The sequence below is a fragment of the Panthera pardus genome, unplaced genomic scaffold (assembly GCF_024362965.1).
Source record: "Panthera pardus isolate Hobbes unplaced genomic scaffold, ASM2436296v1 HiC_scaffold_8, whole genome shotgun sequence".
Taxonomy (NCBI): domain Eukaryota; kingdom Metazoa; phylum Chordata; class Mammalia; order Carnivora; family Felidae; genus Panthera; species Panthera pardus.
Genome location: NW_026527013.1, coordinates 93911587 through 93924245, shown reverse-complemented (window position 1 = coordinate 93924245; position 12659 = coordinate 93911587). Strand labels below are relative to the sequence as shown.

Sequence of the window (12659 nt, the reverse complement as noted above, 5' to 3'; positions counted from 1 at the left end):
GTTTCATGAGTTCAAGCCCTTCGTGGGGTTCTACATGCTGACCTCACACCGAATCTACTTGGGATTCTATCTCTCCCTCTCTCTCTGCCCCTCCCCCACTGACGGTCTCAAAATAAATAAATAAACTTAAAAAAATTAAAGTAATAAGAATAGTAGTAAGACAAGGAGGAGAAGAAGGAAAGGGATAAAAAGGAAGGAAGGAAAGAAGGAAGAAAGGGAAGAAGGATCAAAAGATGGATTACATCTTTGCTCTAACCAAAAATCAAGATGCCCCTTAATTCCCATATTTAATCGTATTTATAATATGATTAACTATATTTAATCCATCAGCAAACTATGTCTTGCTGAGCTCCAAAATGTCTCTTTTCCTTCTATTCATCTCCACCACCACAACTCTAGATCAGGGCATCATTATCTCTCACTTAGACTATTGCTGTATCCTCCCAACTGACCTCCCTGTCTCTGCTCTCATACCTGCCCAGTTCATTTTCATTTTAGCCAAAGGGATCTTTTTAAACCATGAAAGTTCATGTCACTCTCCTGTTTAAACTGTTCCATGGTTTGACAACTTCCTGCTGCCCTTGGAATGAAATCCAAACACCTGTCACTCACAGCTCCACATAGTTCATCCCCAGCCTAACTCCCCCTACCGCCCCAACTCTTCTTCATCTTGGGGTTTTATACTTGCTAATGTTTATACCTGGAATGCTCCCTGACTCTAACCTCCTCCTCTCATTTGAATGACAGGCTTCTTTTCATCTGAGTCTCAATTTAAATGCCATCTCAGAGAGACTTCCAGCTTACCCATTTTCAAGCAACCTTGCTCATTTATTTTTTCACAAAGCCTTGCTTGTTTCCCTCCTTGTATTTCCCACAATTCTGATTGCATACTTTTGTCTTTTGCTTTCTTGACTCTCATCCCTTGCCCCTCCCTCTTCATTCCAGATAAGAAGACTGAAATGCTGGTTGGGATAAGACACTGGATGCTGTAGCCATGCCCCTCCTTTCTCCCTTCCTTTGGAAGCCAGCTTGTCTACTGAGTGTGTGTCTTTCTGCCTGCCCTTGTCAGGAGTTTCACAAGAACAAGCCTGTGCTAGTTCACTGCCTGTGGCGAGTGTGAAGCCCAGTTCAGGCCTAAAGTATTAGGAACCCTACTGTGTGATGATACAACTAAGCTATGACCACAGCAACTCCATCAGAAAGAACACTGACATTTTGATCTAGATCTCAATATCTTTGGACATCAGGTAGAGAAGAGAGGGGTGCTATACTGACCCATATAAATACAAATATCTCTTTACTGAAATGAATGGAAATCTAGGCCTGTGGCGTTTCAATCTTCTTAAGAAATGGTATCCTGACTTTAAGCCATACACATGTTAGTCCTAATAAGTGGGGGGGCGGGGGGGGGAATGACTAACAAAATAAAAGCAGAGATGTTCTGATTACAGTAGTGATTATATTCATTACTACTTTTTACGTAGCAAGTAACAGGAAGCTCAATTCAGGTTAACAAGCAATAAGAAAAATTCATTGGTTCACATAACTGAATATTGGGGAATTTATCCTCATCAGGGAGAGGCTAATCCTAGATCGAATGACTATGACCAGTTCCCAGGTTTTTTCTATTTCTTGGCTCTGCCAAGAGCTCTGAGTAGCTCAAGATGGGAAAAAGAAACTGTACTACAAACAAATAATGTTTAAGAGACCTCTGCCCTTGTGGTTCAAAGATGGCTACCAGAGATTCCTGGAGTTACTTGTTTTCACTCGTGTCCAGCAGCAAAGAAAGCATCTCTGTCAGTACCGTCTGCCAAAACATATATTTAAAATTTTTTAAATGTTTTCTTTCTCTCTAGCAGCATGGGCAAAATCTCTTGGATTGAATCATGTGTTATCTTGAACTAATCAATTCTACAGTCAGAAACATCAGATTCCAGGTCTTACACGCACAGCAGAGATGGGATCAACTACTAAAAGCATGTGACTGAGAATAAGCTGGGGGTATTCTTGCTGAAGAAAGTGAAGAATAGGTTTTGAATGGAGGCAACCAATCAATGTCTGCATAAGCCTAAGAGGCTTGAATAACTGTAGCCTGATTTACAGCCCTTCTGTGTGGATTCAATCTCTTATAATATACAACCCCCCTCTCTATATTCCAGAGTATTTGTGATCTTCCTTTCTTCTCCTCTTTCTTTCTTTCTTCTTTCTTTCTTTTCTTTCTTTCTTTCTTTCTTTCTTTCTTTCTTTCTTTCTTTCTTTCTTTCTTTCTTCTCCCTCCCTCTCTTTCCTCCTTCCTTCTTCCCTTCCTTCCTTTCTTTCTTTTCTTTTTTCTTCCTTCCTTCCTTTCTTTCTTTCTCTTTCTCTCTCTCCCTCCCTCCCTCTCTCTCCCTTCTTTTCTCTCTTTCTTTCTCTCTTTCTTTCTAACTGAATTGGCCAGGATAAACATCTGTGCCCATATATTTGTCCTATTTACAAGGCCCTAGGGGAGCTCTTTGGAATAGTTTAAAATTTTTTAATTTTAAGAAAATGTGTACTAAATATGGGAAGGAGAAAGACCCATTTCACAGGACAAATGTAAAAGACTAGCCACAGTGTTTATCACCCATGCCAAGTTCTAAAGTGCCAAATGAGCAAAGGCTTAGAAAAACAAATGCAAGAGACCAGGGTCTTCAACTGGGGGATTGGAGGTATATGGTCTCCCTGCAGCCCGGGTGGGGCGGAAGGTGGGGGTAAGTGGCCATGGATTGTTTCAGATAAACATTCCTAAAATGGAATGACCCAAGAAAGCTCCTGTGGTCAAGGCTAAATTAGGCAGTCTCTCCTTTCCTCTCTCCTGGGCTTTTATCACCTGATAATAAAAAGGACTACCTCACACTCATCCCAAACCTACTAAGTCATTGCCTGGAGTGGAAAAACCTTTAGGGTGCTCAAGAAAGGGTGAATGAAATGACTGTAATGATAGGGAAACTAATCCTTTTGCAAGTCAGATAGACTCCAATTCTCTGCTTTCCACAAAGGGAAGGATAAGAGTTGTCAGATGAGAGATTACTAGAACTAATCTTGATGATAGATTACCATGTTATTTTTGGCATATAACTGAGAAGAATTCAAGGAATTGAGTCCTATTACTGAAACAAAACTCTAACATTCCTATTTATTTATGTAGGTGAAGAGTTTCTCAGCACTTGTTCTGATCTACACATCTTACATTGAGCATTGATGCCTAAGCCTGTTATATCGATTCCTGGATACCTGGGACTTTACTCATCTCACTAAAGAACTGCAATCCCAATACAATTTTACATTTCATGTCTAGTAATTATTCATCAATACTTATAATACATTTATGCTATTTTGAGAAATTGTGTAGACTTTTCTAACACTTAGGACCTTATGGTCACAGAAAAATTTTTAATGATTTCCTTTTATTGACATATTTTCATTACATAGAAGCATGTTACTCATGAAATATTTTAAAGCATAAAAATATATTAGGAAATGGAATGGAAATATAATTTCAAGAAGAAAAACAAACAAAAGACAATTTCCTACAGGTAAAGAAGAACTTATTTACATATACTTAAAATGTATGATAGGGCATCAAATCACTATAGTATTTAGATTCTACTAGATAGTTATCAAATAGTGATGTGACAGTTTATTTTTAAATGTCATTATGTATAATGTGTTGGAATTTATGTGTATATTTGCAACTCTTTCAGTATGATGAAGAATTTTAGGCACCAACTTAGAAATGTGGTGAGAAATTTACTGCTTCTTAAAATATTTTTAGGAGTACTTGAGTGCAAATGACTAGAGACAATGAAAGGAGAAAATTATGTTAGACAAGAAAATGAGCAAGGAAAGAACAGGCCCACTGTTGAGACTGATGGCACAGTGAAATATGATGACAAAGGACCTGTCTGTGCACATTTGCTTTTGTGTCCTTTATCAAAGTGAAAGATCTAACAAAGAATGATTGAATGGACATTGGTAAAGGGGAAGAGAAGTTCAAGATGGAAAAAGAAATTATAAGAGTGTACCCCCATCTCCCTTGGGTAGTAAGAATAGTAAGGATTTAAATCAGCCAGGATTGGGGCAGCTAGGTAGCTCATTTGGTTGAGCATCTAACTCTTGGTTTCAGCTCAGTCATAATCTCAGACTCATGGAATCGAGGGGCACCTGGGTGGATCAGTTGGTTAAGTGTTTGACTTCAGCTCAGGTCACGATCTCAAGGTTTGTAAGTTCGAGCCCTGCATCGGGCTCTGTGCTGACAGCTCAGAGCCTGGAGCCTGCTTCAGATTCTGTCTTCCTCTCTCTGTCCCTCCCTTTCTCGCATTCTGTCTCTCTTTCTCTCAAAAATAAATAAACATTAAAAAAATAATAATTTAAAGTCTAGGGTCATGGGATCAAGCCCTTCATGGGGCTCTGTGCTGGTAAGCATGGAGCCTGCTTGAGATTTTCTCTATCCCTTTGTCCCTCTCCCCCACTTGTGAATGTGCTCTCTCTCTAAAATATAAAAATTTTAAACAATTAAATCAGCATGGATTGACTCAGAATTCGGACTCTGCCACTTCTCATCTATGTGACCATGGGCAAGATGCTTAAGCCTCTCATGTGTATTATGGGCATACTGTGACACAGGTTAAATTTTATAGAATGTAAAGTGCTTTGCTCAGAGTCAAGCATGACAATACATAAATAGTGGCTATTGTAATTATGTAGCTGTGGGCTTTGGAGCAACTTATCCACCTTGAGCTTCACTTCCCTCCTCTCTACCACAGTTATAATAACAACTACCTACTAGGATTACCGTGAGGATTAAACTGATAATAAACCCGAGAACACTTATAATATAAAGAAGGCATTCAGTAAAATTAGTTCTTTCCCCACTTCTTTCTCTAGCTTCCCATTGATTTAGACAATTCTATGGACCCCTGATGGGACATGATGAAAAACAGTCTATTTCCAAATACTAATTTATAAAATACTGTATTACTTTTATTGTGTCTACTGGTAAAGAGACTAAATCTGAAATGATTCTTTTTCTGGTTGATTAAAGAGACCAAGGTCTCATATTACAAATGACTCTACCTTATAGATATGACCTTTCTGCCTTACTAGCGAATCTCATTAATGACAAAATTATTCTCATGAAATTGTGAAAGGCAAATATGTTGCTGATCTATGACCACATAATCAATCCTCTCATAAAAAGGACTTCCTCACAAAGAAAAAAGTTCCTCCCAAGTGTTTCCTTTTCTCTTATGAGTGAAAAGATAAAGCATTTATTAATTTGTGGGAATAAATGTTGTTCATTAATGTGATTCACTTATTTTAGACAGCACAAAATATGGCCTCTCTTTGTAGCTTTGATACAAAACAAAGCCTGGTTAAGATGAGCCAGGATGCCGGGAAAGGAATTGGGGAACCAAGTTTAATGGAAAAGGCAGGGAAGTTGTCTAAAACCACTTCCTCCACTTTAAACTGTGTGATAATGTCCATTCAGCTGTTTCCAGAAATAGGCTGCCAAGTTGTTGTTCCCCATTGAGGAGAGGGGTGTAGTGACCCTGAAGAGTCAAAACGCATAGGAAGGCTCCATAGCAGCCAGGATCCCAACAGGAAACAAATGTCACACTCTGAATGAGTGAAAGAAATATGTTTGAAGCAGGATAGTAGGTATGTGGGCATCCATTATACTAGTCTGTCTATATTTGTCCATGTTTGAAATTGTCTATGGTGAAATATATAAAAACAAAGAGAAGAGTGTAACAGACAGACTAATCAAAGTCATGCAAAGCTGTGGGCAGGAATTAAAAAAGAACTAGGGAAGGTGAAGTCTCTGTCTTTTGCTTCCACCCCCCACCTCCACCCCTTGGAGTGGCAACAATGGGAAATGCTAGAACAGCAGTTTGAAGGCACAAGGGAAAGAACCCAACTCCTGGCACCCAGGGAGACCAGAAACTCTAGGAAAGGGCCACTTCTCAGGAATTGTGGCCTTTGGTGGCGGAATGCAGTCGCTGGCAACCAAGGCCCAGCACATACTCTGCAGGTCAGTGCAAACTGACAAAAGCAAGAAATGAAATTCTGTTAAAGGTCCCAAATTATAAAGCTTTAGCTTTTCTTCCACAGTCTCTCTTCCTTCTCTCTTGACCAGTCATGGTTTTAAATGTTTCAATTGAAAACCTTTCTAAATGAAAAATTAGAAGTTTAAATTATTAACATGAATTTTGCCATTTACAGTGTACAATGTTATTTATTTATTTATTTATTTATTTATTTATTTATTTATTTATGGTTTACTTACTTACTTACTTAAGCAATCTCTACATTCAACATGGGGCTCGAACTCAAAACCCGGAGATCAAGAGTTACATGCTCTTCCTACAGAGCCATCAGGCGCCCTTATCATGTGCAATGTTCATTTTAGATGCAACATGACAGCATTTAACACATGCAGGATCACTGAAATGAAACAATTTGTATTTCATAGTTTGTATGTACATATGTATTTTTTTTAATTAGAAAAATATAAACACTGCACAAAAGTAACCCGTTTGTTTATTTCACTTCTTTATATACACACATTGTACTGACACTGTGCCTTTGGCTTACTGATGAGCAAAGAGGAACTAAAAAGAAAAGCAACTGTGGATTGTCCTATCTTTCTCTTTCTTTCTATGGTATCACTTTTAGTGTAAGTGGTTGGCTAATACAACGAAGTAACATGAGTAAGAAAGGATATGGTAAGAGTTCTTTGGCTGTTTGTGTTTCTTAGAATGGTATTCATTACCTTTTTTCTGAATTTGAAGCAAATTTTAGTTCAAATGGAAGGAGGCATTTTAGGGTTTAATCAGTCATGGATGTGATATGCTTTACCTTGTACTTGCTTTGAGTCTCACTTAACTCCACAGATGTACAGGAATCCTATTATCATGGGGCACTGGAGATGCTATATGCAAATGGTGCAACCAGAAATGGCAGAAACATATAATGCATATCTCCTCTGTTCATGTATCAGACCTCACTAACAAAACACATGTTCAAAGATAGAATTAGGAATTTCAAAATTGTGTCAGCAAAACATTAAGTCAAGTGTGGGACCCTTCTCAGTATGTGGCCCTATTGACTACACAGGTTTCACACTCTGCTGCCAACCCCATGACCAGGCAAGGAAGGAGCCAGGGTATCAGTGCCTTTTATTCTAGTTGCCCCACCTCCCATAGGTATCCTCACTGGTGGATCCTGTTCGAAAGCAAGGGATCCAGGGATGCATACAAGGAGAATAGTCTCCTGAGTTACAGACTAGGGGAGAGAAGGGTGGAGACGGGGTCTGGAGGGACAAACAGAATACCCAAAACAGACTGCTAGCTCTCATATCTCTTTCCAAAAATTGCAGTTCCTACTTAATTCAGCTAAGATAACAAGGACCAGGTGGGCCCCAGGTGTGGCTCCAGATGTTTATGGGGGCTTACGCTGATGCAGTTTTGTGAGCCCTCTACAAATGTTAATTAATTAAAATTGCAAATATAAACTCAGTATAAACTGGCTATTTATTTAGAATGAGAAAAGAAACCACAGTAAAATATTGGAGCTTGAAAGGTTCGAGTCCTCTTCTTCTGAGGTCTCTAGGAAACATACCAAAAATGTCCTACACAGACATGCTTCCTGACTGCACCCTGGATTCCCCTCCCCTCCTAGAACACTCTACAACTCCAAGCAACTCCCACCACTCACAGGGTCCTGGGGAATTGAGGAGCCTTGAAGATTAAACTTTATTAGCTTTATGATAAATATCTCTGTAGGCCCCAAAACTTAGAACATAGAATTAAATGACTGTGGAGCAGAAGCATTTCCTAGCGGGCAAAAATTGTGGGCCCTTGAGCCGTGATGTGACTCCTTCCCCTATTACACATGCCAGAGGCAGTGAGCACAGAGTTTGGGCTCCTCTGATCTAATGCTTTTTCACTGTAGTCAGGAAATTCCATTAAGGTTCAGATACACTATATAGGAAACTGAGGAGGTAGTGGATAGTCATGGCCACTCCTTTGCATCCTTTATTTATTATCTATCACTTGCACTGCTTGTTGGCTAAGTTGGAATAAGCCAAAGGGAAAACAACGTTAGGACTCATTGTTCTTGGTCACCTTCAAATCCTGACCAGACTCTGTGGCCTAATCAACAGGTTCTTCTGTAGGCATAAAATATTATTGGGCTTTCCTCATAGCAGCCAAGGCAACAGTAGGGCCCATTTAGATTCAGAAAAAAAGAAGCAACAGTTCAATTAGATAAAAGGGTTGCCCTGGATACAGTCCTGGGGTCTGCACAGGAGCCCAAGGGAGGAGGGAAATAGGTGGATGAGGACAAAAGAAAGGAATTACAGGTATATTTAGGAAACTGCAAAGATGATAAAGAAAGATTTCAAACTTTGCTAGGGTCCTGGGGTTGGTGAACTCACTATTTGCTTTTGATAAGCATGGGGGAAGCTGCTGATATCTGAACTAAGAACGTGGGCTTAACGTGAGAGCATTTGATCTAAATAAGATAGCACTTAAGTCCATAAGTTCAAATCTTGATCTTAGTTTTTAAAAGCTATTAGACTTTGGTCAAGAAACAACTCATTCTCTCTGTGCCTCAGTTTTCTCATCTGTAAGATGAAGGTAAATTACATTAAATTACATTATGTCAAGCCACAACACATTATCTTATTGTGTTGTATTATACGGAGCTCACCTCATAGTGTTGTGTGAGAATTAGATAAGCAAATCCTTACAAACACCACCACTTACAATAGTTCTTAGTACATGTTAGATAATAGAAAATATCTATATTGGTCTCTGCCCACAGTTCCTGGCACAGAGTTCCTAAAATCCTTGCAATTTCCTAAATGATAAGGGCATTAGGAACATCTTCTGTTCCAATATTTGGTCTTTGACCACAATTCCTGACACAGAGCTCCCACATCCCTTGAAATGTCTTGGATGATGGCAGTGTATTTTTGTTCTAACAAGGTGACTCTTAGCGGGCACCTGGAGGGCAGGCTGGTCACCGGAAGACTGAGCCACAATTAGAAGCTTGGATTGTCAGCCTACCTTCTAGTCTCTAGAGAAGGGAGAGATCTGAACATGAAGTTAGTGATTGTTCATGCCTCCATGATGAAGCTTCCATAAAAATCCCCAAAGTACAGGGTCTATAGAGCTTTTAGGTTGGTGAACACATGCAGTGCTGGGGGAAGACATGGAAGCCCCATGCCCCTTCCTCCATACCATGTCCTCCCTGTCTCTTCCACCTGGATGCTCATTTGTATCTTTCACCATATCCTCTAATAAACTGGTAAACAGAAGCAAGTGTTTTCCTGAGTTCTGCGAGGTGTTCTAGCAAATAACTGAATCCAAGGGAAAGGAGGACCTGGGAACCTGTGGAATCTGAAGCCATCTCCAGGTAGATAGTGTCAGAATTTATTTAACTTGTAGGACACCCAGCTGGTGTCACAGAATTTCTTGGTGGGGAGAAAACTCCACACATCTGGTGTCAGAAGTGCTGTGAGTGAGGTAGTAAGTAGTGTGAGAGCAAAAGATACACAGGAGGAGTGGTATAGCTTTTTCTTACACATTACACAATTAGCACTCAATAAAAGTGAGAAATTATTATTATGAAAAATGGTTCCAAATATAGCACTTACACACATTTGGGCAATATTTAAAGCTGTACAATTTCTGAAACAGATGAGGAATTTGATCCATTTGTTTTTATTAAATAATTTTACAAAAATTATCATTTTGAATGGATGGATGTTTTCACATTTAATCTCTAGCCAAAGTTAAGTATTGTAAAATTTTCATTAATAAAACACAGTCACTTCTTTTAAAAACAAACAAAACACAATAATTTCTGAACTTTTCTCACCAAAAGGCAGAGGTACACTTTACCTCTTCATACCTTGCAGGTAATTTTTCCTGGCCCACCATTCCCAGACACTGAGGAAATATTTTATTTTCTTTTTTAACTTTAGTCAATTTATATACTGACATATGGAGATTAGATGGAATAGCAGATTCTGCTGAGCAAAGAGCTAGCTGCGTTCTTTGCTCAAGAATGGTAACTTTAGCTTAGAATCAAGTTTGAGTAAAATAATTTAGAAAATGTTAGGGAGGTTTGCTTATCAGTCTTGTTTGATTCTAGAGGTTGAGTTGAAATAAAACTGTAAGAGTGAGACTTTCTCGATTCTTATACACCTCTAAGCAAGCACATCACATAACCTCCTTGACTTCCATGTCCTTATTCACTAACGGATAATGGGGAAAGTGTTGCCTCACTTCACCCCCAAGGTTTTTGTGAGGATTAAAAGGAAAGAATTGTTTTAAAAAACTGAAAATGCATAGCTGCATGCAAAAGAATGAAACTGGACAACTTTCTTACACCATACACAAAAATAAATTCAAAATGGATTAAAGGCCTGAATCTAAGTCCCCAAACCATGAAACTCCTAAAAAATATACAGGTGGTAATCTCTTGGACATCAGCATTAGCAACGTTTTTCTGGATATGCCTCCGTAGGCAAAAGAAACAAAAGCAGACTATTGGGACAACATCAAACTAAAAAGCTTCTGCACATCAAAGGAAACCATCAAGAAAACAAAAAGGCAACCTAGATATGAAGTTAATATTGAAAATATATAAAGAACTCATACAAACCAGCACCAAAAAATAATAATGATAATAACCTAATTAAAAATGCTCAAAAGACATGAACAGATACTTCTCCAAAGAAGACATGCTGATGGCAAACAGACACACTAAAAGATGCTCAACATCACCAATCATTAGGTAAATGCAAATCAAAACCACAATCATACTAGTCAAAATGGCTGGTATCAAAAAGACAAACAATGGCAAGTGGTGAGAAGGATGTGGAAAAGAGGGAATCCCCATAACCTGTTGGTGGGAATGTAAATTAGTGCAGTACTATGGAAACAGTATGGAGGATCCTAAAAAAAAATTAAAAATAGAAATACCATATGATCCACTAATTCTACTGCTGGGTATTTACCCAAAGAAAATACAAACACTAATATGAAAGATATACATCCCTGTGTTTATTGCATCATTATTTGCAGTAGCCAATATATGGAAGCAACCTAAGTGACCACTGATAGATGAGTGGAATAAGATATGGTATACATATATACAATGAAATATTACTCAGCCATAAACAAGAATGAGATCTTGTCATTCGCAACAACATGAATAGACCTAGAGGGTATCATGCTAAGCAAAATAAGTCACACAAATAAATAAGTCAGAGATATGATTTCAGTTATATGTGGAATCTTAAGAAACAAAACAAGTAAACAAAAATAGACTCATAAATACAGAGAACCAACTGGTATTACCAGAGTGGGGGGAGTGGAGAGATGGGCAAAATAGGTAAAGGGTTTTAAGAAGTACAAACATCCAGTTATAAAATAAGTAAGTCTTGGGGATGAAAAGTATAGCATAAGAAGTATAGTCAACAATATTGTAATAACATTGATTAGTGACAGATGGTGAGCATCGTGTAACTTACAGAATTATTGAATCACTGTTGTACACCTGAAACTAAAATAACATTGTATGCCAACTGCACAATTAAAAAAAAAAAAAAGCACTCTATAAATGCAAGAATTTACTCAAAAAACTTTTTTCTTACCCAATTTCTTTTTTGCATGTCATTCAACAGCAGGCAGACTGGATTATGTCAGGAGCAACAGTCCTGAATTAATCTGATTCACGTCTTTAAAGTGCTCTTATCAGTATCTATAAAAGAAAAATCAATTTGATTAATCAACTGGAATTCTTTTTTTGGGACGGTGGCAATTTTAAATACAGTTTTATTTAAGACATTGCATTTTCCACTTAACAAGAGAGTGTTTATTAAGTGCAATGTCATTTCCTTTCCCAGTAACATATTCCAAATTCAAGTATTGAGAATGCCCAGTTTATTTACTATAGCAGCTCGACTTAAATTTTATTCATTTTTAATGTTTTATTCATTTTTGAGAGACAGACTGTGAGCGGGGGAGGAGCAGAAAGAGGGAGACACAGAATCCAAAGTGGGCTCCAGGCTCTGAGTGGTCAGCAGAGCTCGATGAGAGGCTGGAACTCACTGACCGTGAGATCGTGACCTGAGCCGAAGTCAGACGCTTAACCGTCTGAACCACCCAGGCACCTCAACTATACCAGCTTGACTTTTAAACTGCCATGGACTTTGCTATGAATTTGGGTCCTTCAAGTGTTTTGTGTGGAGCAAGGCTAGACCTATTCTCAGGTTAGCAACCTCTTCAGTGGTGAGCCTAGAGGAGGCACCATCTGAAGGAGGAGCTCCACCACCAGGAAAGCCCCCAGGCATTCCTCCAGGCATGCCTCCTGCGTTGTCTCCTGCATTCTGGTACAGCTTGGTAATGAAGGGGTTGCAGACTTTCTCCAGCTCTTCCTGCTGATGTTCAAATTCTTCCTTCTCTGCAGTCTGGTTTTTATCAAGTCAGTTGATGATTTCATTACACTTGTCAAGAATCTTCTCTTTGTTCTCATCGTTAATTTTGCCCTGAGTTTTTTCATTTTTCAGCAATTGCTTTCATGTTGAATGCATAAGATTCAAGCAAGTTTAAACTCACAGGCAT

At 38.7% G+C, this 12659-nt stretch overlaps 2 protein-coding genes across 2 annotated transcripts in view; both read right to left on the bottom strand.

Moving 5' to 3' along the window:
- The window catches only part of CDK14 (cyclin dependent kinase 14), a 621048-nt gene extending 609340 nt beyond the window's left edge, over positions 1-11708 (bottom strand). Inside the window, exon 1 of the mRNA XM_019443275.2 lies at positions 11690-11708. The gene's annotated coding sequence lies outside the window, so the exon portion shown is untranslated. The remainder of the gene's footprint in view (positions 1-11689) is intronic.
- LOC128775469 (translation initiation factor IF-2-like) overlaps positions 1-12659 on the bottom strand; it is a 27764-nt gene extending 15105 nt beyond the window's left edge. The window contains exons 1-2 of the mRNA XM_053896727.1: positions 12654-12659; positions 12298-12505 (exon numbers count right to left, since the gene is read on the bottom strand). Of these exons, the coding sequence (XP_053752702.1) occupies positions 12298-12505; positions 12654-12659 (214 nt within the window). The remainder of the gene's footprint in view (positions 1-12297; positions 12506-12653) is intronic.